This window comes from Cebus imitator, unplaced genomic scaffold (assembly GCF_001604975.1).
Source record: "Cebus imitator isolate Cc_AM_T3 unplaced genomic scaffold, Cebus_imitator-1.0 Scaffold431, whole genome shotgun sequence".
NCBI classification, from domain to species: domain Eukaryota; kingdom Metazoa; phylum Chordata; class Mammalia; order Primates; family Cebidae; genus Cebus; species Cebus imitator.
The window spans coordinates 884,799-904,189 of NW_016107746.1; the positions used below are offsets into that span (position 1 = coordinate 884,799).

Here is a 19,391-nt window from a genome sequence, read left to right on the forward strand (position 1 = left end):
TAGGAGGTAGAAGCACCAAGCTTCAAAACAAACATGATATCTTGCTAAATAGAACATTCATAAAAGATCCATAAGCAAATAATGAACTAGAAGTAAATTAAAATCTTGAGGTAGCGATGTACTCCCACATGACATTAGTAAAGAATTTTTTTAAACAGCGCTGGCAAGGTAGCAGTAAAACTGGACCATGTTTTGCATGACCAGCAACAAGACACACTTACTTAGCAGCATGAACAAAAATCAACATATTTTTAAGAACTTATAAGATGTTTTTACAGTTTGCTTTGGTAATTGCATCTCTCACAATAATTCCTAACAAAATAAACCAAAGGAAAGAAAAAGATCACACATGATGAGACACTACTATACATGTATCAGAATGACCAATATCCAAAAACGCTGAAAACACCAATTGCTGATGAGGATGTGGAGGAATAGGAAATTTCATTCATTGCTGGTAGAAATGCAAACTGGTAGCACCACACTGGAAAAGCTTGACAGTTTCTTACAAAACTAAACAGACTCTTACCATATAATCCATATGAAATACCACATAATTCCTTGGTATTTTACCCAAAGGAGTTGAAAACAACGTTTACACAAAACCTGCATATAGATGTCTATAGTAGCTTTACTCATAACTGCCAGAATTTAGAAACAACCAAGATGTCGTCCAGTAAATGAATGGATGACCAAACTGTGCTACATCCGACGATGGAGTGTTGTTCAGCCCTAAAAGGAAATGAGCTATCAAGCCATGAAAAGACATAGAGGAATCTTAAATGCATATTACTAAGATCTATAAAGGCTACATTCTATATGACATGCTGGAAAAGGCAAAACTAGAGAGACAGTAAAAAAGATCCTGGTTGCCAGAGGTTAGGAGAGAGGAAGGGATTCATAGAGCAAAGAGGATTTTTTAGGGCTGCGAGACCACTCTGTATGATATTAAAGTGGTAGATACCTGTCATCATACATTTGTCCAAAACTATAGAATATACAACATAAAGAGTGAACTGTAACGGCCAAGTATGATGGTTCACACCTGTAATCCCAACACTTGGGGAGGCTGAGGTGGGTGGATCACTTGAGGTCTGTAGTTTGAGACTAGCCTGGCCAACATGGCGAAACCCTGTCTCTACTAAAAATACAAAAAAAAAAAAAAATTAGCTGGGCATGGTGGCATGCACCTGTAATCCCAGCTATTCAGGAAGCTGAGGCAGGAGAATTGCTTGAACTCAGGAGGCAGAGGTTACAGTGAGCCAAGATTGCACCACTGCACTCCAGCCTGGGTAACAGAATGAAAGTCCATCTCAAAAAAAAAAATGAGTGAGACTCCATCTCAAAAATAAAAAGTGAACCCTAATGTAAACTATGGCCTAGTGTTAATGTAGGTTCATCAGCTATAACAATTACAATTCCACTCTGGGGGACATTCATTACAGGGGAGTGTGGGGGCAGAGGGTATATGGGAAATCTCTGTACCTTCCACTCAATTTTGCTATGAACTTAAAACTGCTTTTAAAAAAATAAAATTTAATACAAATGTTTTATGCTAAAAAAGTTATATAGATAAAAAGGGTCACACACACAAATTCATAAAATTATGTGTATGTGTCTCCCTGTGAGAATTTATTTTCTACTCCCCTGTACCTGAGACAATGATACAGCAGAAAAAAACAGGCCAGGCACAGTGGCTCACACTTGTAATCCCAGCACTTTGGAAAGCTGATACAGATGGATCACTAGGTCAAGAGATAGAGACCATCCTGGCCAACATGGTGAAACCCCATCTACTAAAATTATAACAATTAGCTGCGCATGATGGTGCATGCCTGTAATCCCAGCTACTTGGGGGGCTGAGGCAGGAGAATCACTTGAACCCAGGAGGCAGAGGTTGCAGTGAGCTGAGATTGCACCACTACACTCCAGCCTGGTGACAGAAAGAGACTCTGTCTCAAAAAAAGAAAAGAAAAGAAAAGCAGGAAAGGAAAGGAAAAGGAAAGGAGAAAAGAAAGAAGACAAAGACATGGAAGCCAAAGAAACCTGACCTCAAGCTGCTTCTCTAATGCTGAGACTTTTCGATTATTTGTGAAACAAGCCTTTATTGAGTGCCAACTATGTGCCAGGCATTCTTTTCAGCACTGAGAACAAAGCAGAGAACAAAAACAAGAGGGAAAAAAAGTACCCCCATGGAGCTGACATTATACTGACCATGAGTTTCATTTTATTCACTTATGTGATTGATTGATTGATTGATTGATTGACTGATTGATTGAGAGAGATAGGGTCTTGGTCTGTCACCAGGCTGGAGTGCAGTGGCATGATCTTGCGTCTCCTGGGCTCAAGTGATCCTTCCACCTCAGCCTCCGGAGTAGTTTGTGATTACAGGCATGCACCACCACAGCCAGCTAATTTTTGTGGGTTTTGTGGAGAGGATGTTTCACAATGTTGCCAGGCTGTTCTCAGACTCCTGGGCTCAAGTGATTCTCCCACTCAGGGCCCTGAGGAGCTGGGATTACACGCATGAACCACAACATCCAGCCAATTTTTTAAAAAATTTTTTCATAGAGATGAGTTCTTACTGTGTTGCCCAGGATGGTCTCAAACTCCTGGCCTCAAGTGATTCTCTTGCCTCAGGCTCTTAAAGTGCAGGGATTACAGAAGTGAGCCATCATGTCTGGCTGCTGTGATTTTCTAATCACAAAATAGAAATGCCAGGGCCATGTAAATGAACTTCTAGACATGGGGAGAAAATAGAAAGCAAATAGAACAAGATTAGGGCTACTCAATATGCTCATGTTTGCCTTCAAAGGTTCATTTTAATGCAATATTAACAAGACTGAATTTACTATGAAAAGTGTATGTGGAAGGCACTGTGGTAGATACAGTGTCTTATGCACAGGCTTCTTCACTTCAATGAAGATGATAATCCAGCTAGGAAAATATGAAAAAAAATGATCATTAAAAGTTCAAAATTATAAACTTCAGTGTAAGTGACAGTAATAATCACCAAAATTAATTCATCATTAAATTATAGTTGAAAAAAGTGTTTTGAATAATAGTTCATCCAAAGTAGGGCTGCCTTGTTGGCAACTGCAGGCAGCGTCGTCATTTCATGGTAACTATACAATGCAGTGTGAACGGCACCCAGGAGCTATACGATGCAGTGGCTTTGCCCTACTGATGGAGAAGAAAGAAGGGCTTTCCTGCTCATGCCACAGCTCCTTAGGTATGCTGAGACCCTTTTCACGCATAGAAAGTGATTGGGGGGCTAGGCCATGAGGAAGGCAACTTGACTTTCAAAGGCCAGGAGCAGGATGCTCCCACAGGTCAGGTCATTTCCAACAAAAACAACTGCAATTGTCTTCCCTCGGGATGCAGAGTCAAAGTGAAACAAGAGGAAGGCTCCATAGGTGGCCTAATTCTTGGCACCTGTTCCAATCTGTGCCTCTGTAGCTAACAGTGGAAAACCCGAGGCTGCCTGTTCCACTTCTCAGGGAAGAGTGTCCAGAGAAAGGCAGGAATGGTTTGAAACCAGAGAGGCCCTGGGGCAGGGATAACTGAGAGAGGAGGAGGAGGGTGATGTGTGGCAGCCAGGCCAGAACAGAGGCTGGAAGGGAGATGTTGGCCAGCTCATGGGAGCAAGACTCAGCTCCCCACCTTCTCTCGATGAGGAATGTTTAAAATTCCCCTGAAGTCTCTGTACTTCTCTCTCTAACCTCCAGGAGCTTTGAAGGGGAAATGTGGAAGTGGACAAGTCAAAGATATATCAGGAAAATCTTTAAACATCCCCAATAAATAACTCCTGGATTCCCCAGGAAAGTCTTTAAACATCCCCAATGAATAACTCCTGGAATCCCAAGGGCAATGAGGAGCTGCCGCAGCTTTCCTGGGAGGTAAGTGTAAAACAAGGAATGCATGTGAACAATTGCATGTGGACAGCTGGAGCACATGCTACCCAGGAGACCACGTCTAAGGCAGCTGAGTGGCTTCTAAGAACACCTGTAAATGACCTCCTTCCACCCAGACCTAATTCACACCTGTACAACGCTTTTCTCAGGGAATTACTTCATCCTTTAAAGGAGCCTTCTAAAAAGTTCCCAGACCTTTACCCTGCCCACCATGGAAGGTTTTCCCAAAGCTCCTGGCTTTGCCCCATGTATTACATTTCTGTGGATTTGACCTTGCCCAAAACAACCATTACTGCAATATAGGTTATAAAGAGTTCATGTTTGACAGAAAAAGAAACAAAGAAAATAACAGTTTAGCAACATTAAAATAAACTATTTACATGAAGGGGTTATCTATGGATATTCATTACCCCTAACTCAGTGCCACAAGTGGCTGGGCACAAAATGGGAGTGACAGCTCAGGAATAAAGAGAACACAGCAGCACACACGCATGTACGAACACATGCACATAAACAGACCTGCTGGTGTAGACCGCAGAGTGACAGCAAAGCTGTCCAGTGGGATTGATGGGGAGAGTGTGGACAAAACTCAGGGATTTGTTAAGACATCTGTAAAATAGAAAGAACAAATCAAAGCCACTATTTTTCTAATTGTTTTGCTTGTTTGTTTGTTTGGGTTTTTCCATCCCTCACTTCAAACTGAATACAAAGGCTCAATGAACAACAGACACAAAAGATGCACCAGATGGGAAAGAGACAGTGAATCTATTCTTTGCAAGCTAAATGTTTTCAAATCTGGAAAATCTGGGCCAAGCACTGCAAAGGGTACTGCAGACCACACTGTTTTCTCATGGGAAATACTGACAGATGAGGAAAGGGGCTGATAAAGGCAAACACCTGACAAATGGCATGGCTTTAGAGTAATGGAGGCCACTCAGCTGTGACGTCCACATTCAGCTGAAGAATTTTTAATGAGAATGTGCTGTATCTTAGGCAGTGCACTAGAAATTAAAATATCAAGAACTGATTTGAAAACACATATTATGTTTTGTGTAAACCTTTAGCGATGCCTACTGAGTAGCAGCCACTGTGCTATTAGGTTGTTGCAAAAGTCATTGTGGTTTTTGCAATGGCAGGCCAGGCACAGTGGCTCACACCTGTAATCCCAGCACTTTGGAAAGCCAAAATGGGCAGATCAATTAGGTCAAGAGTTTGAAACCAGCCTGACCACCATGATGAAACCCGTGTCTAATAAGAATACAAAAAATATATATATTAGCCAGGCATGGTGGTGGGCACCTGTAATCCCAGCTACTTGGGAGGCTGAGGCAGGAGAACTGTTTGAACCCAAGAGGTGGAGGTTGTGGTGTACCGAGATTGCACCACTGCACTCCAGCCTGGGCTACAGAGCAGGACTCCATACCCCCCCTCCAAAAAAAAAAAGTAATAGCAAAAACTACAATTACTTTTGCACCAACCTAATAGATGCTGGGAATGCAAAGACTGGTAACCCACACTCCCTCCCACAGGGAGCTCCATCGTCTGGGCTGACAGATGCACAATGACCAGCCCAGCAAGAAGAAGGCTAGAGCACCACTCAGGAAGATCCAGAAGAAGGAGAAAGTTACTCAGCCAGAGGGAGAAACATTTGACCCAGATCCTAAGTAAGAGACAGATGTTTCCACAAAGGGTTCTGGAGAAAGCACAGGAGCCAAATAAATAGAGAGCTGATACCGAACCCACGCCTTGGCTGGGTGGGACCCCATGGTGCACATGAAGGGCTCCCTACCTGATTCTGACATGCAGCCAGGCTGGGAAACCACTAGGAAAGTCCAGTGCCTCGTGTGACTTGGGGACACAAGGTATAGGAAGGACTTCATGGGGTACACATCTTTCCAGGCTGGGCCAGTTTCCTTTCATCCCAGAACAAAAAAAAAGGCTCTTCTGAGGAGGGAGATGCAGAGGATATAACTTACTGAGCTTCCAGAGACAGCAGTCCCATTAGGCATGATGGATCCTCAACAAAGAAAATAGTATCGAATCCTGGGGCAGAAAACCTTTAAAAATGTCTGCTAAACTGCTTGCCCCTTCCCTCAGGCATTGGGTGAATACCAAAGGGTATGGAATAGACTGGGCACTGGAAGCAGGCCCAGCCAACTGTCTGCCAGCTTCTCTCACCTGCTCCCACCAGGGGGAAGATAGTAAGGTACAATGTGGTTCTTTCCCATCCCACCACCAAACAAGGATTTAAGGATTTACTGGCAAAAGATGTTTCTCTCTGGGAGGGTTAAACCTGTTGCCACTCACATCTTCCCGTGAACTATTTTAGATTTCACTTCACCTTGCTGAGAACAGCTGATTGAAATGATAGCTAGCTCCGACTGTATGCTTATATGCTCTAGGTACTGTATTGAAAATCCTTTGAAGTTGGCACTACTGCCATTTAACAGAACAGGGAATTGTGGCAGAGAAGTCATGTAACTTGCCCAAGGCTGAATGAGAGCTAGGAAGTAGAGAAGTTGGAGTCTAACCAGGGGTGTCTGACACCACAGGCCATGCTTTTCACTGCTTTGCTAGGGAAAGAAGGTTAACAAGAGAGAAGTCTCTAGAACACACTGAGGCCTTCTGGCTGAAGGCAGGAAGCTATTTTGAAAGGATGTGGACAAGGTGCTTGAAGAAAGTCATCTCTAGTAGATGGATCGGATAGGGAATGAAAGGAGGGGAACTCACTTGGCCTCACCTGTTCAAGCAGCTTCTCCAAGGCCCAGCTTTTTCAATGCACTCAGGCATCCTGAAGTCCTGTTTGTCTGAGCAACAAACCAGCATGACAGGTCAAAGGCTGCCTTCCCCAGCTGTGCCCTACGGGTGGCTCTAGGAGGGCTGGGGATTAAGGGAAAAGACTAAAAGATCATTTCTTGGCCTGTAGATGGCAAGTAATTTCATCATGGTCCTAAATAGGACAAAGCTGGTGCCAGTTCCATGATGCTGCCTTTCCAGTGTGGGTGGAAGCCAGGAGGGGATTACTCAGGCTCCGAAACTGAATGTGCTGAGCACACAGTCCCACAGGAGGAAGATGACCAAGTGGGTGGGGAAGTTCCTCCTGCCTCCCAAGGCACTGGCCTTCTTTGCCAGGATGCTGAGTCCAGATAGGACTTTGTCACATTCCAAAACACGTGTGAGAAACCAGCTGAGGTCCAGGGCAGAACCAAAAGAGGGAACAAGGAGGAGGTCAGACACCAGGGCAATAGCATGAAGAAGACCTCAGTTCTTAAAGGCAACAAAACTTTGCAGGATTTGCTCAACTCTTTCCGAAGTATAGGTGTCCTTTTCTAAAGTGAGGATGATGAAGTAGTTAATACGTAGTAAAGCTGAATAAATAACAGTCCCTGCTAGTAACAATAATACATATATACAGTTGGCCATTAAACTTAACACAGGTTTGACCTGCACAGATCCACTCATCCATGGATTTTTTTCAATAAACATTGAAAAATTTGTTGGAGATTGGCAACAATTTGAGAAAAACTAACAGACCAACTCTGTAGCCTGGAAATAATGAAAAGTTACTAAAAGGCTAGGTATGCCATGAATGCATAAAATACATTTAGATATTAGCCTATTTTTTATTTATTACCATAAATATACACAAAGTATAAAAAGTTAAAATTTTCTTTTTTTTTTTTTTTGAGTCAGAGTCTCACTTTGCCACACAGGCTGGAGTGCAGTGGTATGATCTCGGCTCACTACAACCTCCACCTCCCAGGTTCAAGTGATTCTCCTGCCTCAGCCTCCTGAGTAACTGGGATTACAGGAGCCTACCACCACATCCAGCTAATTTGTGTATTTTTAGTAGATACGGCAACCCCGTATCTTGGTCAGGCTGGTCTTGATCTCCCTGACCTCATGATCCACCTGCCTCGGCCTCCCAAAGTGCTGGGATTATAAGCGTGAGCCACCACGCCTGGCCAAAAAGAAAATTTTCAAAACTTAGACACACGCTTACAGACTACACATGGTGCCACTCACAGTTAAAAGAAATTTAAACAAATGTAAAGATGTGGTATTAAACCACAACGGTATAAAATCAACTATAGTATATAGTGTACTACTGTAATAATTTTGTAGCCACCTCCTGCTGCTCTTGTGGTGAGCTCAAGTATTGTGAATATCTGCTTAAAATTCCAGTGACACTAGTCATCTCCACATGAGCAGTTCATGTCTCCAGTAAATTGCATATTTCGGTATAAAGTGATCTTTTGCAGTGCTCATATGTTTTTCATCATGTTTAGTGCAATATTATACACCTTGAATAACACCATGGGTCCCATGCAAAGAACTAATAGTGATCTAGGAGTGCTCCCTAAAAGCAGAGAAAAGTCCAGACATTACAAGAAGTTGAATTGCTTGATACCTGCCATACATTGAGATCTGCAGTTTCAGTTGTCTTCATTTCAAGATAAATGACACATAGGACAATTGTTTTAAAAAAATAAAAAATTTTTTAAATGTCTTTTAAAAAAAGAAATGTAGCAGCTCTGCCACTTTTGTCATTGCAGCTATGACAGCAAGCACAAAAACCTGGCACTTTTTCTGAAATACCTTTTATCTCATATTGAAAACGCAGCTTTTATGTGGGTGCAGAATTGCTCTACTATGATTCTAGACCCTAATACTCAAGGAAAAGCAAGAATAGATTCTAGACTCTAAGATTCAAGAAAAAAGAGCAAAGTCATTATATGACAACTTAAAGAAAAAAGAAGGTGAAGAATCTAAAGCTGGAGAATTTAATGCCAACAAAAAATGGTTTGATATTTTTACAAAGAGGTTTGGCTTTTAAAATGCCAAGATAGACCAGGCATGGTGGCTCATGTTTGTAATCCCAGCACTTTGAGAGGCCAAAGTGGGAGGATCTCTTAAGGCCAAGAGTTTGAGACCAGCCTGAAAAACATACTGAGACCTCATCTCTACCAAAAATTGTTTTAAAAGTTAGCTGAGTATAGTTGGTACATGTCTGTAGTCCTAGCTACTTGGAAGGCTAAGTGAGAAGACTGCTTGAGCCTAGGACTTAGAGGTTATAGTGAGCTATAAATGTGCCACTACACTCCAGCTGGGTGACAGGGCAAGATGTGGACTCTAAAAACCAAAAGTTAATTAATTTTAAGAATTAAAAGTTAAAAAAAAAACTTTAAAAATATGTCACGATAACAGAAGAAGCAGCTTCTGCCAACCAAGAGGCTACATATAAGTTCCTGGAGGAAAACGTATCTGCTTGAACAGGTTTCTAATGCAGAAAAAAAAAAAAAAAAAAAAAAAAACCCACAAAGGACATTTATTAGTAAGGAAGAGAAGCAAGCACCAGATTTAAGGCAGGATGGGATAGGCTAACTCTGCTGTTTTGTGCAAATGCAGTAGGGTTGATGGTCAGGTCTGCCCTTATCTATAAATCTGCTAATCCCTCAGCCTTGACAGGAAAATATAGACACCAGCTGCCAGTCCTTTGTTTGTACAGTAAGAAGGACTGGACAATGAGAACTATTTCCAGATTGGTTCCACTGATGCTTTTTTCCTGAAGCCAGGAAGTACCTTGCCAGTAAGGGACTTTCTTTTGATATTAGACAATGCCTCTGGCCATGCAGAATCCCATGAATTCAATACCAAAGGCATCGAAGTGGTTTACTTGTCCCCAAACACAATTTTAATTCAGCCTCTAAATCAGGAGGTCATAAGGACCTTTAAGACTCATGACACACGTACACTATGGAAAGGACTGACAACATTATGGAAGAGAACCCCAACAGAGAGAACATCATAAAGGTCTGGAAGAATTACACCACTGAAGATGCCACTGTTGTTACAGAAAAAGTTATGAAAGTTATCAAGACAGAAACAATGAATTCCTTCTGGAGAAAATTGTGTCCAGATGTTGTGCATGACTTCACAGGATCCATGACTTAGCCAATCAAGAAAAAGATTGTGGATATGGCAAAAATGTGGAGGGTGGGTGCAGGTAAAGGGTTTCAAGATGTGTATCTTAAATAAAGTCAAAGGCTAATGGACACACCAGAGGAATTAACAGAAGATGACTTAATGGAGATGAGTGCTTCTGAAACAGCTCCAGATGATGGGAAAGAAGACATAGGAGAAGCAGTGCCAGAAAACAAACTGGTGTTAGACAATTCAGCAGAAGGGCTGCAACTGCAATTATTCAAGACTTCTTTTACAACACTGATGCTTCTGTGACACAAGCACCGAAACTAAAGCAAATGATGGAAGAATTGCCATTCTACAGAAACATTTCTAGGGAAATGAAAAAGCTAAAAGGACAGAAATTACAATGAATTTTCATAAAGTTACCCCAAATGTGCCTACTTCTCCTGTCTCCCCTTCCACTTCCTCCCTCTCTCCCACCTCTGCTACTCCTGGGACGGCAAGACCAACCCCTCCTCTTCCTTCTCTTTCTTAGCCTGTTCCAACATAAGAATGAAGATCTTTACGATGATCCACTTCCACTTAATGAATAGTAAATGCGTTTTCTTTTCCTTATAATTTCCTTAATAACATTTTCTTTTCTCTAGCTTACTTATTATAACAATATGGTATATAATACACATAACATACAAAATATATGTTAATCGACTATGTATGTTATAGGTAAGGCTTCCAGTCAGCAGCAGGCTATTAGTTAAGTTTTGGGGAATACAAAAGTTATATGCAGTTGTCAATAGCCCCCATGTTGTTAAAGAGTCAACTGTAAACGTACTAAAATATTATTAGAACATAACCACTGTGAAGAAGGATAAAGTGAAGTGGCATTTGTTAGCCCAGGTAATATAGCCATAGTAACAGCAAGAGCATACTAAGTGTTGACAATGTGTCAGGCACCATGCTGAACACTTAGTGCTTTACATGCGTTATCTCAGATAAGTCACCTAACAGCTCTCTGAGTTGGTGTAGTAAGCAGAAATCAAGCTGCAGAATATCTAAATCAGACATTTTCCACAGTGTGACTTTATCAGGGACATCACAGCTGTTCTCAGACCTGAGAAGAGGGCCAAGTGGGCAGGGACAGTCACAGGCTGTATGATTCCTGTCTTCACTACCCATCAGCTGCTTTATCTTGGGCAAGTTAATTAACCCCTATAAACTTTGGTTTCCTCATCTGTAAAACAGGGTTAATGGAAGTTCTTATGCCCTAGAATTGTATGAAAGTTCACCTGATGATTCACACAGAGCGCAGTGCTTGGCCTGTCCACAGGACATATTCAGAGAGTCATGTGGCCTTTGCCACCGCACAGTCCACTGAACTCACACTTCACTGTCACCCTGCTGGGGAGCAGGTGACCTGCAGGGGTGAACACAAGAGCACCCTGCATCACAGAGCAGGGAAGAAAACCGTTCCATACCTCAGAATGCTATGCTCCCCACCACCAGCAATAATTACTGTGATCACCAGGCAACATGAAGGCAGTGATGTGGTCTGTCTTGTTCACTGCAGAACTTTCTGGAACATTGTCATAATTAGAGTTCTTCATGCACCCAGGATGGTGCTGGGCCATTTATATCATTGTTCCTCCTTTGGGGCCTCTGAGGCTTAGTGAGAATAAATAATTGGCCCCAGGACAAACAGTTAGTATATGATGAAGCTGGGAATCAAACCCAGGTCATGTGACAAACATGCTCATCATCTCCATCTCAAACTGCCCTTCTGTCTCCCCTGCCCCTCTGTGCCACCACGGCCTGTCTTCAGATAACTTTGCAACACAGCAACTTGAGTTCCAGAGTTTCACAGTTGACCAAATTTTGGGAAATTATCCAGCTCCCATCCAAAATGCTCCCTCAACAGAAGGAGCAGAGGGGCCACAGAAGAAAGCACTTTCGGGGACATATGGCTAGGGAGGACACAGTGCTTGTCACCTGACCCCCAGGCATAGTTCTACTACATTTCTTACTTTTCTTACTTCTGTCCATTGTAAACAAAGGCATCTTCCTCCTTTTTGTACAGTTTAGAATACATCACTGTCGTGGAGGGCTGAATCCTGAAGAAGCCAATATCAGAGACCACCATCAAATCCATGTTAACATTTCAAAATTAAAAACCAAGGCTGGGCACCATGGTTCATGCCTGTTATCCCAGTACTTTGGGGGGCTGAGGTGGGAGGATCATTTGAGGATGCAGTGCACTATGATCGTACTACTGCACTCTAGCCTGTGTAGCCTGTGAGACAGGGTAAGACTTTAAAACTATTTATTTATTCATTCATTTAAATATCTTAAATAAATAAATATTTTAAAAGAAACTGTATCACCTGCACTTATTGTAGTGCATATATTTCTGCATATATTTCACAGGTCTTATCAAATTTTCACAACAGCCTATGAAGTAGCCAGTATTATTCTTTCTGTTTAGTAATTGAATAAATCAAAACTTCGAGAGCTAAAGAAAGTTGCCAAGGTCACACAGCTAAAGTAGTAGAGCCAGAACTTACACCCACGGCTGGTGGCTCTTCACATGCTCACTTTAACCACGAGGCAATAAAGCTTCAAGTTTTACCCACCACAGCGAGCCTTCATGTTGTGTTTGTGGATTCCTAGGAGCTCAGGAGTAGGGAATCCTTAATGCAGTGTGGCCTTGAGCAAGGGACACTATTAAATTGCAATGCTTTCCTCAACCCAGTCCCAGGAGGGCTGCAGAAACATGCTTGGGTAGGCTGCAGCCTGGAACTAAAGCAACTTACCAGGTAAAGAGAAACAGAAAAGTCTTCAACTCCACAGAGTCTGGTGAATATGACAGAGGTCACACACATCATCACCTACATATGATATTGTTTACTGTCTTAATTGCTATGGAAGAAAAACACAGAGAACTATGAGAATAGGTAGCCAGAGGTCTGACCTAGTGTGAGGCTGGAGAAATCCTCCCTGAAGATGACAATTAGTTTGAGGGCAGAGGACAGGTCAGAGCGGTTAACCAGGAGGAAGAGGAGGGAAAGGGACAGGGCAGAGCACTCTCTGCTCTGGTCCCAACCTGGGTCTACAAGACAAACTCTATGGCTGACCTCACTTATGCTCCTCCATTAGGCAAAGGTTCCTAACACAATCCCTTACACAATGTACCATCACGGTGCCACATGAGCCTGAGCTCAGCCCAAGTCACCAAGCTCGGGCATTGATTAATGAACCCACAACTGTTCAGCACCACCAGGGGTGAGGAATTTTATACCAGATTACCAAGGCCTATGTGTAGCCTATTAGAGCACTGCAGTGATTCAAAAAATAATTTCTTTGGAAATGAAGGATACGTCTATAAGGAAAGAAAAATCTAGAAGTCAAGCAGACTCCTAAGATAAACAATCAAAGCAAACTACAAGCTGATGGTCTCCTTCTAAAGACTTAACTCACAAATCACGCTGTGAATTTTCAATTAGGACTCTAGCAGTTCAGCGGGAAGCCCCTGGGTAATCTTTGCTAAGGCCACAGTTGAAAAGCCTGTTTCAGCATGCTGAAGGCAGTTATTCCAGGCTTTCACAGTCTAGAATGCCACTTCACCCACTCGGCAATCAGATGCATAATTTTCAGATACAAATGTGCCACTCGGTGTTTTGATGACTGGCCAATTTCCTAGTCAGACAATAAGTAAATCTGCCTTGTTGTTGCTGTTTTACATATTTAATGCAAGACCAGTATGTATTTCCTTGTTTTAGTCAAATAAAATCTATATTGTGACTATTATGGGATCAACTGGGTTAATATTTATTATGTAACGACACATTCTCCAGTTCAAAAATCACTGAATCTGTAGTCAGAGAGGCCAGGCCATGACCCTCCAACCTGAGGCAAATTCCTTTCCCTCTTTGAACATGGCTGTCTTATCCAACAACATGAGGGTGTTAGTCTAGAACACAGGTTGCCAAAACCAAGAATTCTACCTGGGAATCCACCAGCAAACTGTGTTAAAAAAAAAAAAAAAAAAATCCCTAGCCAAGACAGGAATCTGAGATTCCTCTAGTGCTAACTCCCCATGACTTTCTGAAATAAGGCTGAGCAGATGAAAATAGAACTACTTCCCTATGAAGGATTAATTTCTGAATTTCAATTCCCTTCAGGAGCAAAAGCAAAAAGCGAGGGTTGCTCAACACTTCCTAAGAAGGTTGCTTAATGGTGGAAACAGCACACATATACTGCACAAGTAGCCAAGGGCTACCACTATACAGAATATAGGTGAAAGGTACAAATACCAGCCAGGACAGAATATCAAGGAAGAGTGTGCATCTTCATTTCTGAGACCCCCGAAGATTGCTGAATGGCAATTTCACATAATTACAGCTGGGCTTTAAGAAACTTAATCCTGCAAAACCACGTAGGATGAACAAGAACAGGAAGGCTGGCAGAGAAGACAGTAGTTAGGTAAAGCTTGTAGGCAAACATGGGCAGAGAAGCCATGTGGCCAAGCCCTGTGTTCATATAAAAAACATGATCTCCAAGTGAGGCTGCACAGTTAGTCACAGGCCCACAGCGACAGGACTGAAAGATGCTCACCATTCAGCTGTAGACTCAGGTTCCACAAGGAATGTGATACCAAAAAATGAATAACGTTTTAATATATTTTGTAATTACTTGTAAATAGTATGGACGTATAGCAGTAATTTTGTGTGTATTAAAAGCATTGATTTCTTAAATTATATAAGCAGACTGAATTTCCATAATCCTGTTTTGAAATTCTGTCTTTTTGTTAATATACAGGGATCCTTAAAAATGGAAATGGCTCAAGACTCTCTCAGCTGCCGAGTTTATTTCAGGTGCCCAGTTAAGTGGTAACAAGAGCCTAATGTAGGATGGTGGTCAGGGAAAGAGAAGAAAAAGATGAACTGCAGCAATTTAACGTGGGTGGCCTAGAGAGGACCGATGGTCAAGAATGATTCTGCAGATTCCAGGCTAGGTCATTAGGAGGATGCTGGTGCTGTTAATAATAGAGGAGGAAGTCAGAGGGGAAGTGGCATGCACGAGAAGAGGACGTGTTTCACTCTGGGTATGAAAGGCCCTCTCCATTCTTTTTATCTACTTCCCTTTAAGCAGCCAAAATAACACCAGTGGCAACACCCTTGCTCTTGAAGAGGAGTGAAGGACAGTAAAGAGCCTCTGTCCATGCTCTGTTTTAGATTGTGGAAATGCAAACCATCAGAAAAGCACCTTTGCAATTCTTAGAAAACTCACAATTCCTTTAGAGAACAGAGTTGTTCACCGTAGACTTCCTTGAAAACTTCCCACTGAGGTTAGCTCATAGCAGGTATGACATACACATCACTGATCCCCCACAGGGAGGGCCTCTTCAAAATAGGGAAAGCACACGAGGACCAAATGCTATGAAGAGATCTAGCTTAGAGTGAGTACTTTCAGTCTATATGCCTCCATTCTAAAGACCTAGGCTCTCCACTCTCCCAACCCCCAGCCCTCCTGCCAAAAATAAAATAAAGTATATTTCATATATCCCACAGAGGTTAAAAAAAAAGTACGTAAGAAGTCAAGGGCAGACCCAGGTCTAGCACAAGGTCCCCTAAGTCTCCTTTCTATTATGTGGGAGAATATCAAGATTTATGCTCACTTTCTTCATATTCCAGGGCACTACACCTTCACCTCCAACAGTGTGATACACACAGGTAGGGCATGTGACCCTGAGTGTTTTAACCACTGTATGGAGAGAGAAGCCTGAAGGTGGATATAGGAGGAGAGCTCTCAGCATGTTTTATTGAGATTCTGAGCATCATCTAACAGTGATTTACACTCCTAATTAAACAACTATAATTTTAAGAAAAATAATATAAAACATTTTTCTTTCTATAATGTCTGAAATAAGTATACAGAGGTTATTCTTTCCGGGGAAAAAAAAAGGAAGGAAACCAAGATCACATGATCACTCTGGCATAAAATATATGTTTTGAGTGTTTTGAAAGCAGGAAAAACTAAAAGCTCTCACTGTAACTCACCACTCATTTTATAATGTATTTATTTTTTAAAAGGAAGCTTAATGGCATATATCTGTAAACCATAAAAATCTCAAGAGTTAGAAATCAAATTTCAAAAAAAGTGGTTGTCATGGCCACCTAAACATTATTAAAATCCTTATTATAACTAGAACACATGGAAGAAAAAGGTTAAATCAGATTAGACTAAGAAAAAACAAAGCGGAAAATAATATAATGTTCACATTAACACAGAGGGTTTTTAAGTTTGCTTTGAGTAACAATTTAGGCAGGAATTGAGGCAAAGGTGGCTCTTCTGCCCATATAAGAATAAATAGTTAGCTAACTACCTTAATCTAAACCTTAATTTCTCCAAGAAAAGTTTCCAGAAACAAAAAATGTTAGAGAATAAGCTACATTTTACTTGAACCAGGGAGGCGGAAGTTGCAGTGAGCCAAGATTGCATTATTGCACTCCAGCCTGGGCAATGAGACCAAAAATCCATCTCAAAAAATTAAATAAATAAATATAAGCTACATCTGAAGAGATAATTTAATAAAAATCAGATCCTTCTTCTAATTCCTGCTTAATAATTTCAGTTTGTCTAGAAATTCCTTTATCTGCACTAGAAACTATAATTTTGCTTGAGTTATAAAATGAGACACAGAAAAATTGTGTGTGTATATATATATATATATATATAATATATATGTACATATATATGTACATATATACTTTTTAAGCCAAAGCTCCAAGAACTTTCATATATTCCGAGTGATAGTAATTATCAGGACACGTGCACATAAAAATCAACTTAGCAATATATATCAAAATCACAAATGCATACATCCTCTGATCCAAAAATTTTATTTCTGGACATGTATCTTATAAATAAACTTCCACACACAAAAGCTTATTTACAGCAGCAATATTTATCAACAGAAGACTGAAAATAGCACAAATATTCATCAATAGGACACTTGGTATTAGCGGGCACAGTGGCTTATGCCTATAATCCCAACACTTTGGGAAGCCGAGGCAGGTGGATCACCTGAGGTCAGAAGTTTGAGACCAGCCTGGCCAATATGGTGAAACCCTGTCTCTACTAAAATTACAACAATTAGCCGGGTGTGGTGGCAGGCACCTGTAATCCCAGCTACTTGGAAGCCTGAGGCAGGGAGAATTGCTTGAACTTGGGAGGCGGAGGTTGCAGTGAGCTGAGATTATGCCATTGCACTCCAGCCTGGGTGACAGAGAGAGACTCTGTCTCAAAAAAATAAATAAATAAATAATAGGACACTTGTTAAATAAATCATGATACAGCCATATAGTGAAATACCATCGCCTGTGGAAGATGGACTTTATGTATTGTATGGAAAGATCTCTAAGGCATTAAGTAAAAAATTCAATGACCAAAATAGTGCCATATTTCGCATTAAAATGGAAGCAAGGGGAAAATAAGAATCTGTGTTTGTATTTGTTTCTAATGCGATTTTTGGAAATAAAAAGATCTTAAAATGAAGTTATTTTAGAAAGATACACAAAAAAGTAGGAAGTAGGGAGTGAGACAGAAGAGAGGCATTTCACTTTATGTCTTCTAATTCTCTGATTTTTAGATTACGTGAATTTTTAAAAAATAAATAATTTTCAAATTGCGAAAGCCATCTATTTAATGCTCAAAACATTTCATTAAATAAGACGCTTCCTTAAAAAAAGCTGCAGAGATTTTATCACATCCTCAAATGATTCTGACCTTTGAACAAAACTTGAAATTAGATGACTCTTGCCCTTACTTCTTTAAAAGAAAATGTATTTTTCTATGCCTTGCAAAACTGTAACACATTTAGTGCTTTCGTCTAAAAATAATCCCATTTCAGTGTTTTCAAGTTAAATCTGAACTTGGTTACTAACACAAAAACTGGCCAAATTCTGGTTTTTACTTTTAAGAGCTTTCCCATACCTTTGTCAGAATGGTTCTTCCTCCCATGAGGAATTCGGTTAAGGCACAGAATATACCCATCTTCTGTCTCAACTAGGTATTCCTCACTAGGGAATCCCCAGTAAGAGATAATTTCACTCTGTAGAGAAAAAGGACAATGGAAATTGGGTGAATAGAATCTGAAACAGTCCCCCACATTAACAAGCAAAGGAGCAGATAAACTGTTCTCCAGGCTTTAAGAAAGCATTTGTCATTGAAAGTTTAGTCAGCTAAATATAGCAGCCAACCTCCCATCAGAAGTGTAAATCCCTTGTTTCATGCTTGTGTTCTACCTACAGGTGTTTGGTCACACTTCAGTTTCATCATTCTAGCATGTTTTATACCAGATGTACCTAACTTTACCACAGCTTGGGCCTCTTTGCTTCCATCCTGCCTACCAGGCACAAATAAACACTCATTTCTTTCTTTTCTAAATATGCCAGCTAGAACTGTGAAAGTATAAAACACTTTCTTTGTTTTGAGAGATCCCCTGCTGGCCAATAAAGCATAAAAAATGTAACCTGTTTTTATCAATGGACTAAAAAAATTATACTAGAATGTTAAGGTGGGACGGAAGAAAACCTGAACAAAATAGAGGATTATGGTCACCTTCACCTCTCTATAAGGAACGATTCATGGAACAATTGTTAATCAAGAGCTCAGTGGGATATGGATAACTCAATTATCCAGAGGATTTAATGTAGATAACTGCACATACCCGCTCTAAGATAAATACTCGAAATAATTTAATTTTATCATTCTTATAAAAAAATTATTTTAAACGTTGGAAAAGTTAGGAGGTAAAAAGAAAAGCTTTGGGCTAAGAAGTAAAACTTAACTTTAAGACCCTGTTATCAGGTCATGCTCTCCTGGCTCACTCTGAATTTCTCTCCAAGTCCCTAAGCTTGCCTGATTCTTCAGCTGGGTCGCTGCAACATCTATTTTAAAGCTGCTGTTTTCATTAATAATTTGTACTTTTCTGATATTTTGTGCCTAAATGACATACTTCCAGATTTTATTGTTTACTTATGATTAATAACTTGCAGGTGTTTTAATAGTCAAGTGGTTATTTTTGCATATTCTAATAAAATTTTGTTCAGATACTTTGACTTCTGTATATAAATATGTTCCCTGGATATTCTTAATCACAATCTTTGTTCAATGTACTCTAAAACAAGCACTCAGTAGCAGTAATGTTCTTGCGCAGTTGAAATACACTTTTATTTTTTAAACAAATCTAGTAAGACTTAAAAATGAAATTAATAAACATCATAATTTATCTTATTAAGAAGTATATATAACAGTAAACTGAGGTTTGTTAACTACATAATAGCTGGTGAGAAAAGTCTAGCAAACTGAATCTAAGATTCAGAGAAATTGGACAGGGTATGGTGGCTCACACCTGTAATCCCAGCACTTTGCAAGGCCAAGACAGGCAGATCACCTGAGCTCAGGAGTTCGAGACCACCCTGGGCAACATGGTGAAACCACATCTCTACTAAAATACAAAAAAAAAAAAAATTAGCTAGGCATGGTGGCTCA

The 19,391-nt window shown here is 40.6% G+C and overlaps 1 protein-coding gene across 1 annotated transcript in view; it reads right to left on the reverse strand.

Moving 5' to 3' along the window:
* LIPA (lipase A, lysosomal acid type) overlaps positions 1-19,391 on the reverse strand; it is a 46,833-nt gene that overhangs the window by 23,405 nt on the left and 4,037 nt on the right. Inside the window, exon 3 of the mRNA XM_017510129.2 lies at positions 17,832-17,949. Within this exon, the coding sequence (XP_017365618.1) occupies positions 17,832-17,949 (118 nt within the window). The remainder of the gene's footprint in view (positions 1-17,831; positions 17,950-19,391) is intronic.